Source organism: Lotus japonicus, chromosome 4, assembly GCF_012489685.1.
Source record: "Lotus japonicus ecotype B-129 chromosome 4, LjGifu_v1.2".
NCBI classification, from domain to species: Eukaryota; Viridiplantae; Streptophyta; class Magnoliopsida; order Fabales; family Fabaceae; genus Lotus; species Lotus japonicus.
Window position 1 is genome coordinate 73,713,357 of NC_080044.1, and position 15,097 is coordinate 73,728,453.

Sequence of the window (15,097 nt, forward strand, 5' to 3'; positions counted from 1 at the left end):
CAGTTAAAAAAATTTGGTATACCAGAATTAGTAAAATACATTATTATCTTCTGTATTACTCCAAAATCAAGTTTGAAAAACGCTCATGAGACGTCTTTACAAAAGAGGCACAAATCACGCTCTTTTAGAAAGAACATTTGTGAATATTGAAAAGAGTCTAGATTTATATACGTCAAATCAGTAATAACATTTTGAAATACATTCTTTAATTTCTATCTTTATTTTTAACGTATTGTATATCACATTTATCTTTTATTTCTATCATTTTTCAATCTCAACACTTATGATGGATGTGTACAAATCATTTTCTTGAGAAAGTTCCGAAAGAAAAACGTTGCTTTCACCGATTGAGGTTATTGTCTATTTATATAGCAGTATATCAGACCTCGTATGTTTTGTCTTTTCTGCCTGACATTGAGTTGAGCCTCTTCCTACTAGTATCTTCGTTTTTTTCTATGAAATTAGTTTACTAGAAGTTTGATTGTCCTTTTTATTGTTCATTATGTGTGTTTAAGTTATTTTTATGAAGAAAAAAATGTATTGAGATGTGCTATTTTTTTGTTTAATAGCTCGTTATTTGATACAATATTATTAACTCCTCAATTCTGAAATAAAATTCAAACATATAATACAATGCATATATATACATATATATGTGAGTAGCTTCTTAACTTCTACCAAAGTTGAACATTTGAAGCAAACATATATGAATTTTATAGGATAATATTATGAAATTCAACATTGAAATCTCATAAATAGCTAAATTTGGTGCTTTCATCCCTTACTTCTTGAAGCTAGAATCAATAATAAAAAAAATCGTTCAAGCATAAAAATATTGTTTTTAACAATAGAAATCAATTCTGAATTTTATAAATAGGTATCCACGCTAATTGATCGCTTATAAAAAAAAAAAAAACCAAGCCAATCAATTCTGGTTCTTCAAAAATTTCACAACAGGAAAATTTATCCGTTTCCAAACATATACTAACTGCTAGATTTAATCTGTCGGTATTATATGGCTAAGTAATACTGTATCAGTTCACCAAAGTCAAGTAATTACAAGGAATATAAATGCAAGTAAAAAAGTTCAAATGACATTTATTAATTAACTACTGTATTTAAATATGCTAATGACAAATTGACAATGAAGTGATAATATTTTAGTCTAGATAGGACATCATTATGTTTGTTTGATACTTGAATTAATAGTCCCCACAACACAGACCACACCCCCACTTTGGCATTAACGTCAGATTTGTTTACTTTTTGGTTTAGGATTGAAATAAATTATTAGTAACACTTCCACAACATGATCTCTTCGCAGTGCCTAAAGGACAGAGTGAATGTATCCCCGAAATACACCATCGTTCACCCCAAAGTGAAAACACATTGTTGATTCCATTGATAAGGATAAACCATTTTTTTTGTTTGGTTTTCACTTTCAGTACGGTAAGATTGTTGTATTAGTAAACGGTATGTATCCATATTTCTTTATTAAGTATCAAGTTCAGGGTTCAAACCATGGACAGTGCGTAGGGAGTGAGAGGTTTACACATTTAATGTGATTTTCTAACCTCAATGATTAGTCTCACAACTGCTGGATGTGAGATACCTTGGAAAATCAAAAAATGTATAAGTATCTCTCCAAAGAACTTATGGTCTTAACGACGAGTCATGATCTGCGATGATGACCGAAGTCGAGCTCACTCAAATTTTAATTGAAATAAAAAATTCAAAACGACAACAAAACATGGTTTTGTAAGATTTTTTTATTTTGGAAAAATCCTGTGAATGATTATAATTGATTGAACAATAAGAACAGGCGCACATACAAAAATCCCACGACACCCAACCGATATACATATTTGCGGCGGTTTTGCGATGTAAAGTAACATTTGGTTTTCCGTTAATAATCAGGTTTAACTAATTAATTAATATTGAATACAATAAGGCTTTCAGTTTATTTTTTTCTTTTCTTTTTCATCTTGTTTTAATTTGCTTTATTATAATTTATACGACTTTTTTTAATTGCCCTACCAATTTGATGTGAATGAAAATAAAGAATCTTATGTGGATTGCATGTAAAATCTATACAATTACATGCCCACATAACATACTCATCCTGATTCAGGGGACATATTACTTACTTCAGAGTGTAGAGAATATGCAAATTAAAGCGATACTCAAGTTAAACCCCAAGTCATTCCTAACTTCACTATTGAGCATGAAATCCCCTGCTTATGCAACAATAATATATAAAAAAGTGGTTGCATAAATGTCAGAACAATACAACAATCATTATCCATCAAGAAGAAAGCATGGCACACAAACACAATGCATTAATATTGTCTGATTCTGATGATGAAATTTCCAAAACACAAGCCACGATCTTAACTCGTGACAAGCCAATACATGAAATTCTTGGAGGAGGAAAAGGTACCATTACTTCAGCTTGGTTACTTCCTGTGCATTTTATTTTATGAAATTCATTTGGATAATGGATAGCCCCACAAACAAAAATAGTAGTATTAGTAGGGAAGTGAAGATTATGAAATTAGAATAGGCTACAACTAATGTGCCTTTAATTTGATTTCTTATTGGAGAACCTCAAAATCAATTTTGATAGAGTAAATTAATTTTGAACGATTATATAATTGTTAGGGAGTTGTTTTAAAGAACTAATTTCAGCCACAGGATCAATTCTGCTAAAAGTTAGAAAAAATAGTTTTAATCAATTGTAAGGTTTTACAACATGATTTATAATATAGCCCTACAAAAATATTTTTTTATTCATAAATGTATACTCACTTTTTTCATGTTGCCCCAATGAATTGATTATGATAATTTGGTTAATAATTTTGCAGTGGCAGATGTGTTATTATGGAGGGACAGAAATGTATCAGCTGCACTTTTGCTTGGGATGACAGCAATATGGTTTCTATTTGAGGTTGCTGAGTACAATCTTGTGACCCTTCTTTGTCACTTTGCAATCACATCAATGCTTGCACTCTACCTGTGGTCAATAGCTGCAGATATCTTGAAACGGTACCCATTTTAAGTTCCTATGTTTGAATCAGCTGAATCAATTCCGACACATGAAAGTTACTCACAAAAGTTTCAAAATTGATTTCAGCTTTAGAATCGATTATAGGAGAATTTCCTAACATGTTATATATCTTATCTGTTTCAAAAAGTCATTAAATATAAGCACTTAAAAATCAAGTGGTCTGATAAATATATCTTCAGGGATGGTCCCCAGTTCCTGGAAAATATTTTACAGGAATCTTTGTTCCAAGATCTTGGTTTCATCTTGCACAGAAGATTGAACCAGATATTAAGATTGCTTCTCCACATTTCAAGTGGAACAGATCTACCTACCTTTCTTCTGGTAATTAACACTAACATTGATTGTACTTCATTAAACTCTAGTTCTCAACCAATTAAAACTTAACATCTCATTTGTAAAAATATTTTCAGATTGTTGTTTCCCTCTATGTATTGTCAGTGATTGGAACCTTCTTCAGCTTTGTCAATCTGCTATATATTGGTATTAAGAACTTTTTATACTTGTTGTTTCTCTTAATTTGTCTATGATTTGACTTTTTTTACTGACTAATAAGTACACTAAGTTGTCCTCTTTTCATTGACAAGGTTTTCTTTGTATTCAAACACTGCCAATTGTGTATGATCGACATGAGGAAGAAATTAACAATCTGTTTGGACATATCATAGTGGATCTGAGGAAAAAATATAGAAGGTTTAAGAAGACATATGTCAACAAAATTCCCAGAGGACCAGTGAAGGAAAAGAAGACCTCATAATTCTGATATGGATTCACTGATCTCTGACCTTAGTGTCAACTGTAAATTCTATGAAAAATGTCATGATCTATATATTAAGATTAATTCGTTACTGCTCGATGGTCATGTAGCGTGAAAAATGTGCAGTTGCTATGATATGTACATAGAGAGGGATGATCGATGGTCTTTTTTTTTTTTTTTACTTTTCAATATGAAATCTATCATTTTATCTATTTTTCTTTTGCATTTCAAAGAACCAACAAACTATTTCCTAACCTTGTTGGATTCAATGTGGAATTTAACTCAAGTGAAGTGTTCATACTTATACCTTTCTTGATAAGTAGCTTTTGTGGGATGATAATGTGAAGAACCAATAATTCAAAAAATTTAAGCTGTCCGTTTTCATAAAAGTATTGATATCATGTCAAGAATTAAATATTTTAAAATATTAAGTTTTAGAATAAAAATCACATGAATATTTTTATATTATTATTTCTAACTGTGATTCTGGCAAAATTAGAGGTGGATCCAAACATGGAGTAATATATGCACTTTAATATAATATTCTCAGTAATAATTACTTTATAATGAAAGTATCATACTAGTTGTGACATCCCTCAGTACATAATTAACCTATCCTTTTAACCTAGCCATGATTGCCAATTTTAGACTAGTTGAAAAGTGAGTCACAAGATTTGTCTGTGGGAATCCAAGGAACGGCTGCCACCAATTAAATATCTAGACATACCTGCAGGCCATGTTAGCTTCCACAATTTAAACTTCATTAGAAGAACAATTTCTACATGTCTAATCATCACAACTTCTATTTTCTAAAATGCATGTCTTTACATGGCCAAAAATCATTATCTGTGGAACATTCTACTACGGCAAACACCTTGAACACTAATATTTATGGGGATCGTAATTCGCCATAATTTTTTTCCATACTTACCACTTTGTGGCGATCTGAAACTGCCACAAAAGTGGATATCCAAACACTTACCGTAGTTCATGTATCTCTACTCTTAAATGACTATGATTAAAAATACAAACTAATCGTATATAGAAGAATTTGTTTGAGCTTATGTTATAACATAAACGTTTATATGCAGGTATTTGTAATAAATTATGTAAATAGTTTATAATGGACATATGTTGTTTTTAGTTTGTTCATAAGTTGTTCAAATCAGGTAACGAATAAGAATTTAAACTTATGTATAACTTATTTTCAGCTGATTTCATTAAATTTCTCAAATTAACTCATTAATAAGCGATAAAGTGGTAAACGCTCAATGAATTAACTTGATTACCCAAACCCACAATTATTACTGTGAATATCTTTAATTTAGTAGTTCCTTACAAGTAAAGGGGATAATATAAAGTGGGAGAGCTTTGTTGTGCCAAGAACTGAGCTATGTGTGGAAAATGACAAATTATATATGATGATTCCCTTGCAAAAACTGGAACACATGAACCTAAGTTACCCTTCTCTCGTTTATCATGCTGATTTATCTAAACTAATGTACTAATACAACGTTAAGCAAAGAACATCAAACAAGTCAAGATGGCCGAGTTGGTCTAAGGCGCCAGTTTCAGGTACTGGTCCGAAAGGGCATGGGTTCAAATCCCATTCTTGACAAGAGTTTTGTTCTTTTTGCAACATTTATTAATCTCCATACAAAATATTACCTTTTTGCAACTATGCTCCATCAAAACAATATAAATCTTGGTCTATTCTTTAGGAACTAAAACCAAGCTTCATGGAGCTGCATCTTACTCACGCATCAAACTGTGAAATCTATCTTCAGCAACACTAGGCTTAACCTTACCAAACGTAACATCAGAATCAATGTCAGAAAACGAAGAATAGTCTGCAAAAATCCTATTCCTTGATCCATAACAAGCCCACTGCCACGCAATCCTCAGTGCTTTATGAAGGAATCTGCATGGTAGCTTGATGCAACAATAAACGGTGGCTAGTGGACAACAGACACATAGCAAACAACAACTACAAAGAAACTCAACCAATTTTTCTCTGCATCTCGAACCAGAACATGAACAAGGCTTGTCAGGTCTTGAAATCATGCAGTGATGCCTTTTGCCATTGAAAATTTTGAGTCTTCAAGACCCAGTTTGCTACCCATTTTACAGCATCAGCCACGACAACACCATCAAAAATTTGTTGTTTGCTTTCTGCAGTTAGCGTTGAGTCTTGCAATCGTTGTTGAGGAAGTTCACACGAGCATACCCTTTGATTATGCAGCAAGGGCTGTGTTAACATTTGCATGAAAATCTGGTGAATGGTTTTTGAGATGAAGTTCGATGTTTGCTTCGCAGTTCAACAGTACTAAGTTTTTAAAAGGGCATGTTTTTGTTTCCTGTTTCTTCAGTTTCTCACTTTTTATCATTAACGAATATATACTCAAACAAGCCAAGAATCCAATGCTTTGCAATTTCCATACGCTAGAAGCAAAACTGTTATTTTGAAAATTTAATTTTTCCACGTTCTTCTTACACGTTTAGTATCGGTATTCATTGTGCAATTCAATAAACTGATCAACTGAGCATGTGCTCAAGGAACAACGTCACATTGACAATCACTTATCTACATTAAATCATATTATTGGTGATGGTGAAGTAGCAAATACCCAAGCATGTCTAAAGGTTAGCTAGCATACAATATTAGCTCAAGGTGAAAATCTATCCTTGATGCCGAGCACTAAATAAGAAAGATATGACTAAAGGTCGGCCCAGTGGAGTCTCCTATCATTGTGGACGAGGATCAGATGTACGCAGCCTTACACCTTTATGCAGTGAGGTAGTTTCTGCAACTATGACTCATGATCCAACTCAATATAAAAGCCAACAATTCATAAAAGAAACAAAATCTGGGAGCAATAACAAATTAAGGCAAGTGAATGTTCCAACATTCATACATCAGACCTGGAAACCTTAAGCAGGAATCTGATTAGATTCTCGTACTCTCATGGATTTAGCATGCAGTCTGGCCATGAAAGCTGGATTTGCTCGGAGTCTTTCTTTGGCATATGAAGTCCGGGCATTATCCACTAGTTTATTAGCTTTTCCAGCCTCCTCAATGAGAGAGAGAAGAGTCCTTAGACAATCCTTTCTGTTTTCTTCACGATGTTCATACCTTCACAATGTGAAAAATAAGATTTTAGATAAAAATGTAACTGCTTTCAGGATTTGAGGAAAAGCCCAAGAGACAAAAGGTTATATAATTGAATAATACATGAATGAACTTTTATGCATCTAGCAATATACCTCTCACTAGTTATTGTAAGCTCATCTCTCCCTGGATGATAACGTTTTCCAACCAATTCTCTGAGACGGCGAAATTGGTATTTTGAAAGTCCAAGCTCTTTCACCGTAACAGATAGTTTAACTTTCCTGTTCTTTGGATGCCATGCATCGCCACCGGGAGCAAATACTGCCCGGGTTACCCAGCGGAGAATTGGACCTTCACCTGGTGGGTCATCTGACTCTTTTTTCTTGTCTGGGACAGCAGTGTCATCCGACTGCGGGGCCTCCTCTTTCTCCATAATCTTCATGTACTCCATGACCATCTCATCCTCAAACTTCTTAAACTGTTCATAAGCTGCTTCAGGTTCAAGTTCCCCTCTTTCACACATGTCGCCTAGCTCATTAAATTTTATCTCCACCTTCTGTTTTATCTCATCTAGATAAGACATTACAAAGAGAATTCATCAGAATCAGCACAACGCGACTCAAATCACTATATTAAAGTCGTAAATTGTAATTGATGACTACACTTAAACTCAAACATGCATCGAGAATCATATCAAATGCACATAAAGCTCATGATCAGGGATTTTTTGCTGGAACGTGCAATAAATGCCAAGCAAAGGCCAGAATAAGATCTAGCATCACCTAAGATTAATATATGAAGTACACTAAATACTTAAATGACATCCTTCCACATTGAACTGGACCAATTACAATTAAATGAAAGTAAGAGTCAACTCAGAGCTAGGAAAAAATCTTATTGAATGTATTTATTATGGATTTAGCTCATGTAACATGAGAGATTCAAAGTGGTCGAAAATCAAGATATTGTAATCGACAAGGTCTAGCACAATTGATAGATACTTGAGCTCCTTAAGCATCTAGTTCAGGGTATGATCCCCGGGCAATGCATATGGAGAAGGATTTGTTGGGAGAGGCATGCCCACTTAAAGTGATCTCAGAGCCTCGGGGGATTAGTCTCACGGTTGCGGGTTGTACAGATACCTCGGAAAACCAAAAAATAAAAATCAAGGCTTCAAAGTGGTCGAAAATCAAGATATTGTAATCGACAAGGTCTAGCACAATTGATAGATACTTGAGCTCCTTAAGCATCTAGTTCAGGGTATGATCCCCGGGCAATGCGTATGGAGAAGGATTTGTTGGGAGAGGCATGCCCACTTAAAGTGATCTCAGAGCCTCGGGGGATTAGTCTCACGGTTGCGGGTTGTACAGATACCTCGGAAAACCAAAAAATAAAAATCAAGGCATTGTAGCCAATAGTTGGAAAATTGATAGTTTAAGATTCAATCATTCAAACAGCTTCATAAATTGTTATTGCAATGTGCATATACGATGTCAAGCCTTGAATTTCCATTCAATGGCAACAACTCCTTTCTTTACCCTCTAAATCATTTTAGAGATGCTAAATCCATCTATGACAACAATAATTTAAAGATATTAAGTAGTACTACTCCCTCATATTTTCCTCTAGCCTTAAATTACTACTGACTACACCAGGGGACATCATATCAATCGATCACAATAAAATACCAGGAACATCACAAAATTTTAGCAATGGAGGTGAAACCAATCAATGTTACATTTCCCCAATGCATTTAGTTTTCAGTTGACAATTACCATGACCAAATACACAAGAAAAAACTACTAGTAGAATGAAGAATGCTAGTTATTATTACCTGGGAGGAGCTTGTCCCAGCTGAGCATATCCTCAAGAATCTCCTCACACTCCTTGGTATCCTTAAGAAAACCATGGTTGACCCCATCCTGAACAATTTCATCCCACTTCTTGGGATCCATGTTGAAGTACTCATCATGAACCATCCTCTTCTGCACCACATCCCTAGCATTATACAGATCATCGATCTCCTCATCGGTCTGATGCGCCTCCTCGAAATCCTCCTCGAACTCCCTGTCACTGACATCATCCAGAGGCCCCATGCGGAGCTCATCCATCATCTCGTCATCAGTGTCATCATGCTTCCCCGATAACCTCCGTATCAGAATCGCCTCCTGTATCAACGGAAGAACCTCCTCGTCGCCCTTGAGGTATTGATCAATCATCTTTTTGAACTCTGCAAACACAAAATTCAAAACGCAGGATCGAATTTCATGAACAGGTTCATTTGAATCTCATCAAATCGTGGTGTGAAATGTGAAGAAGAGATCGAACCTTTGTTATCGACGTCCTTGATTTCTTCGGGTTCTTGAGGAACGGGGCTTTTGGGGGTTTCATCGGAGGAGAAGAGCCTGGGCCGGAAACGATTTGTGACGGCGGCGAGTGAGGTGGCGACGGTGGTGGTTGTGGTGGTGGCGGCGGTGGTGGAAGAAGAGTGAAGAAGAAGATTCCGAGTATAGAGGAGAGAAGCATTTCTGAGCAGAGTTCGTCTCATTTTTGGCTCGCTCGCACTCACTCACTAGGGTTCCGAGTTCACTCCTCACGATGGAAATAGGGGAGAAGACTAAATATATTTTCATAACTTATTTTTCTTCTTATAACTCGAGAGCTACTCATAAAAGTTTTTTTAATTAAGTTTTTTTCATTGATTTTGATTTTAGAATCACTTGTGGTATATGCCCAACCAAATTCATAAATAGATAAAGTTAACACTTTTTTAAAAACATATTTAGTTAAAAATGTACAACGAGGTCGAGGTGCTCTTGAGGCCTCCAGCCCGCGGCCGAAGCGATGGGTTGCGTGGCAACTTCCCCCTTCAGGCTAGCTGGGTAGGTCTAAGCGTTGACGGTAGCTTTCGTGGAAATCTGGGGCCTAGTGGTTATGGTGGTCTGGTTTGGGATGATAGTGGTCGCTAGCTTGTTGGTTTTGCTGTGTTCTTTGGAGATTCAGATGTTCTTCAAGTGGAGCTTTGAGCTATTTTCTAGGGTCTCCGCCTTTGTTGAGATTTGGGTTATCGGCGTATTGTGCTCCTTTTGGACTCGTTTTTGGCTATTAGCCTCATCCGAGATGTTAGGCCATCTCTGCACGCTTACGTTGTCGTGGTGAGCACGATTTGCTCCTATTTGCATAGGACTTAGGATGTTGCCATTATGCATGCTTTGCGGGAGGGGAATGCGTCTGTAGACTTTCTCGCCAAGTTGGGTTTGTCTTCTACGACTTGTTTGCGGGTTTTTTAGGAGCCTTCTACAAGTGATTATGCTAGAGTGTTAACTCTTAGGAGTTGATCATTGGCTTTTTTTTTGTACCAAAAAAAAAGTTAAAATGTTTGACTTGGACTACTCAAAAAGTCAAAAATTGTGATTGGCCATGATGGCTTTGGAATTGTTTATAAGGGGATGCTCAATGATGGCAAGGAAGTTGGAACTAACTTAATGGATCGGGCATGAAAGTAAGGAAAGGGAATTAAAGTCGAGGTATATTTTCTTTTAGAACATTTTAACTAGCCTCGTCTCTTTTCTAGTGATTGTAGGAAAGGGAATGCACTATTCTCATGCATATGCACTTGGTTGTCTCTTGTTGCGAAAAAAGAAAAATTTGTATGAATAATCAATCCTTTTGGCAATGAGGCAATGAATTTGACAGCGTTCACTGTGGATGCTGAGTTGAAATGGTTCACTTCACTTGATTGTATTACTGATGATATGATTCATAGGTAATCACTGAAAATGAAGCTACTCGATCTGGATATGGTGATATTGTTGTAAATGAAAGCCTTTCTATTTATTCAATGTTACTAGTACTGAAGAAGCAGAGCTAGAATATATCAAGAAGATAGATGAGATGAAGAAGTATGTTTATCCCATATTGTTTTACAGAATACATTTTAACATAGCTAGTCATAAAGTATGATAAAGTTGCAAATAACATGTCATTTGCATTTTGACTTATATTAACTTTGGATAATAAAATTGTGAAGTGTGTTTATGTATGCTAGAAACTTAGTATTCTTTTAGAGTATAGGTAATAGAAACTTTTCCTTATCACTAGAATTTTGTTGAAGAAAGATGACATGACTCACTTGAGAATTGAGATTAGAAGAATTTCAACTCATTTTTCTGTTAAAAATATTAAAGAATAACTGAATAAGACTCGACCTCTTACAATGTGGCCATTCCTAACCTAACCCTCTTCATATCTACACTCTAATCAGTTCAAATCACATACTTATATAAATTACATTACAAAAAGAATAAACAAGCCTCATCACGTGGCAAAACATAATGAACCTTCCTAACCCAGAATTGGACTTTTACCTCTTGAGTCTACTATATTTGCAGTGGCTGAGCTTGTTCCCGTTGCAGTAACAGTACCAGAGGTACTATTGTAGCTTGAGTCAGAAGAGTGTGAACCAGAGGTACCACCGGTGGAAGACAACGCTGAGTGCCGGCGAGGTCTTCTATACCGGCTACCGGGCACTCCCGGTCTCGTCGGTTCTTCCACGTGGTTGTGGCCTGGCTTCCTTGACAGCATCACCACCACACGCCTCATTGTCGGGCGTAGCTGTGGATCGCCCTGAGTGCACAGCAGAGCCAGCTGAATACATGTTGATACTTGCTCTGCTTCCATCGTTGATGCTAATGAAGGGTCTACAATGTCTAAGCTCTTCCCTTTCTTGTACATCTTGTATGCCTATAATCATCAACAAGAGATAGAAAACAATTAGCACAAAGCATCCTTAGTTAAGAATGTTTTATATGAATAAGAGTGCATTTGTTTGAGATTAAAAAATGTTACCCAGTCGAGAAGACTCAGTGCGTCCACGTCCAAATTAAACGATGAGTTTCGCTGTCCGGTGATCAACTCCAACACCAAAACCCCGTAACTGAACACGTCTGCCTTCACAGAGAGCTTTCCATGCATCATATACTCTGGTGCCATGTACCCACTGTATAGTTCTAAAGCATTTTTAGTATGAACAAAAATTAGGGCGCTCTATCAAACTATTTGTTGGCACACAAAAAAAAAGGAACTATTTTACTTACTTGGTTCCAGCCACACGTGTATTGACCTGGGTTTGATCTTCAGGGAAGAGACGGGCCATGCCAAAGTCAGCAATCTTGGGTGTCCATTTATCATCAAGCAATATGTTACTAGCTTTTATGTCACGATGGATGATGCAATCATGCGAATCTTCATGGAGATAGAGCAAGCCTTTCGCTACACCCGTGATTATGCCAAACCTGCGTTTCCAATCTAGCTGCTCTCTCTTATGAGGATCTGCAACCATCCATTATAAACTTACTGTCATAAAAAAGAGCAACGCCACCCACGAAAAAGTGCATGTTTGAAATTTCTTCTGCTGTTGATTCTAAAATTAGAATCAATTATGACGAGAAGCTTATACGAGTAGCAATGGATTTCTCATTTCACAATGTTGTCATATTCAAATATGTGTCTATTTCACTCTTTCATAAATGTTCACAAGATCTCACCTATTCAGTGCATGCACTAGGTATGAAGAGAGATAGATACAAAATTTAAATATGATAAGTTTGTGTGATCTTTAACATTTTGAAGGATTGATCCGTGAATTTACTTTCTTTTGGTGAGTATGAGAGAATAATGAGTTCTTCTATCAATTGTGTCAGTAGCATTAGTTGTTTATGATAAAAACAAGATGCCTCACATAACTATCATACCTCCATTAAATAGTGGAATTAGTGGCTATTCCACGATAACAAAGAAATATAAAAAAGGACAATTTAGGAAGTAGAATCATTCTCCAAACTTGAATTTTTGGTTCTAAGACCCCACTACTTTTTATTTATTAACTAGTCCATGTGCTTAATTGACAAGGAAAATAAAAAATGGTAGGATTGTTATTCCAACAGAAGGCGTCACTGCTTTGCTAAGATGGATATAAGATGAGGAGTTCTGATTGTAAATATGAAGTTGTCTAGTCTACGCATCCAATGGAACCAGTAAATGAATTATAATTTTATATTTGTTAAGGTCAAGGGTCTAAAGTGCAGTCTCTTTCAGAGGCTGATCTCCTTCTGGAGTCAAGACAAAGAAAACAATTTTATATCTGGAGAAAGGATGGTGGTTCACGGTCTTAGGAGAGATGATAAAGTTAAAGTTGAAAACCTCATAATTCAAATTCAAGCTGTTAGGGTTCTAAATATTAGACATGGAAAAGAATTAGCTAGAACATTAAAGATTTCATCACAATTCTTCTAAAATTGATTCTGAATTCAAAATCAATCTTGGGAAAAGGATCAGTGAGTAACTTCTGGGTATTAGAATTGATTCCGAGAAAAGAGAAGTTGATTCAAACATGTTTGACGAATAATTATCATCAATTTTATTTCCTGCAGGCCATATATATTTTTTTAAAGGTATGTGCTTAACTAACTCAAAGCATGGTTTAGAAAAAGAAAATCATAATTAAAGCAGGAACTTCTTAAAGTATGTAAGTGGCTTCCACTAATCTATGATTTTATTGAATAGAATAAAGAAGCACTCACTGAATAGAAGTTTGTCAAGGCTCTCATGAGGCACATACTCATAAACAAGCAGCTTTTCTGCACCATAGACGCAGTAACCCCATAAATTCACCACATTCCGATGCTGCACACGAGCCAACAACTTGGCCTCATTGATGAACTCCTTCTTCCCTTGCTTTGATGTGAGAGATAACTTCTTCACTGCAATTTCTCTACCATCACTCAACTTCCCCTGAAAGTGAAAAAGGGTGCAAATCAGAAACCAAATCCCACTCACTTATTATATTACATCTAGAGTTTTTTTGTTAATCAAGTAAAACCAAAAAGGCATCAATTTTTTACTTTTGAGGACTTTTCTGCCAGGTGGTGGGGGGACCAAGTGGAAAAGTAATCAAGTTCTTGAGTTCATTTGGAAGAGAGAGCTTTCTAGAGTTCAACATCATGAAAATTCATTTTCAGAAAACATGTAAACTATGAAAATTGCTGATTGATTTTATTTTACCTTGAAAACAGGACCAAAACCTCCCTCACCTAGCTTATGAACAGGGTTAAAATTCTTGGTGGCAGCAAGCAAGGTGTCATAGGCAAAGATCTTCTGCTCCTGTGCAGTTATTCTCTGAATGTCAGCTTCATTGCTTCGCTCTGATCAAACACAAAACAGAACAGAAACAGAGAAAAACAGAACTGAGAACCCTGCTAACTATATTCAGACAACTCAACAACCTCATCAACCAGAAAATAAAATTCAGGGTATTGTTGGATTACCTCTGTTGGAACCAAATTTGAAGTGATTAGCAAGACTATGGAGAAAGCTTTTGGATTTTTCCATGGCGGTGTCTGTCTACAGTTTCCAGTTCAAAGAGCAGAACCAGCCCATGGAAGAGAAACAGAAAGAAAAAGAAGGATTGTTGAAGCAAAGTTTGTGATCTTTTTTGGGAATTGAAAGTGGATTTTTGGGGGAAATGAGAGATGAAGCAGAGAAAGTGAGATTTTGTTTGTTTGATAAGCAATAAGCAAAGAGAAAACAATATCATAAGGTAACATAGAATAGAATATCTGGAAAATCAAATCAAATACTAGAAATATGAAACGTGTTGGTCTTGTTGACCTACTGACCCCTGCTTGACTTGGCAACCATCCTATTCTTTTACTGCACACAAAGAAACTTTTTTGGCACATCTAGACAGTAGACACTAAGAAATAAAAAAGAAAAACCTTAATTTTGTATTATGGTTATGAAAATATGCAGGATAAAAGAGGTGTTTGAGATTAGGGGGATTTCCATATCAGATTAATAAGAGTAAATCATAAGTTGATTAGACATCATATCTTTTATAAAAATCTTACGACATTAGGTGAAATTGGAAATTTTTACCTATATATTGCTCAAAACTTTCTAATTCTTCCAACATGAGACATTATGTGAATGGGAAATATTACCTATAAATTGCATGTTGGTTTTAACCGTTTAAATTAAATCTGTACACTTTTTTTTTTTTTGCTTAAATGGAAGGGATATGCCACAAAGATAACCATGAGCCACAGCAGAAGAATAGGACATAGCCTCCAAACAATTTTTTTATTTATTTTAAGAATAATGCATATCC

At 35.6% G+C, this 15,097-nt stretch overlaps 3 protein-coding genes and 1 non-coding gene across 4 annotated transcripts; 2 read left to right on the forward strand and 2 right to left on the reverse strand.

Annotated features, from left to right (window-relative positions):
- Window positions 1–2,119: 2,119 nt before the first annotated feature.
- On the forward strand, window positions 2,120–3,912 carry LOC130711929 (reticulon-like protein B9). Its single transcript, XM_057561717.1, has 5 exons — window positions 2,120–2,436; window positions 2,865–3,045; window positions 3,247–3,388; window positions 3,478–3,547; window positions 3,652–3,912. The coding sequence occupies exons 1-5, from the start codon at window positions 2,319–2,321 to the stop codon at window positions 3,819–3,821; spliced, it is 681 nt and encodes a 226-aa protein (XP_057417700.1). The 5' UTR covers window positions 2,120–2,318; the 3' UTR covers window positions 3,822–3,912.
- Window positions 3,913–5,358: 1,446 nt separating this feature from the next.
- On the forward strand, window positions 5,359–5,439 carry TRNAL-CAG (transfer RNA leucine (anticodon CAG)). The gene has a single exon. It is a non-coding gene; the product is annotated as a tRNA-Leu (tRNA).
- A 951-nt stretch (window positions 5,440–6,390) lies between these two features.
- Window positions 6,391–9,544, reverse strand: LOC130713598 (uncharacterized). Its single transcript, XM_057563372.1, has 4 exons — window positions 9,259–9,544; window positions 8,765–9,160; window positions 7,086–7,500; window positions 6,391–6,954 (listed from the first exon to the last, which is right to left on the reverse strand). Exons 1-4 carry the CDS (start codon window positions 9,476–9,478, stop codon window positions 6,753–6,755), a joined length of 1,233 nt encoding a protein of 410 aa, XP_057419355.1. The 5' UTR covers window positions 9,479–9,544; the 3' UTR covers window positions 6,391–6,752.
- Window positions 9,545–11,069: 1,525 nt separating this feature from the next.
- Window positions 11,070–14,597, reverse strand: LOC130714851 (cysteine-rich receptor-like protein kinase 43). The gene is made up of 6 exons (XM_057564817.1): window positions 14,256–14,597; window positions 13,993–14,132; window positions 13,512–13,722; window positions 12,027–12,261; window positions 11,779–11,929; window positions 11,070–11,673 (listed from the first exon to the last, which is right to left on the reverse strand). Exons 1-6 carry the CDS (start codon window positions 14,317–14,319, stop codon window positions 11,275–11,277), a joined length of 1,200 nt encoding a protein of 399 aa, XP_057420800.1. The 5' UTR covers window positions 14,320–14,597; the 3' UTR covers window positions 11,070–11,274.
- Between the last annotated feature and the right edge of the window lie 500 nt (window positions 14,598–15,097).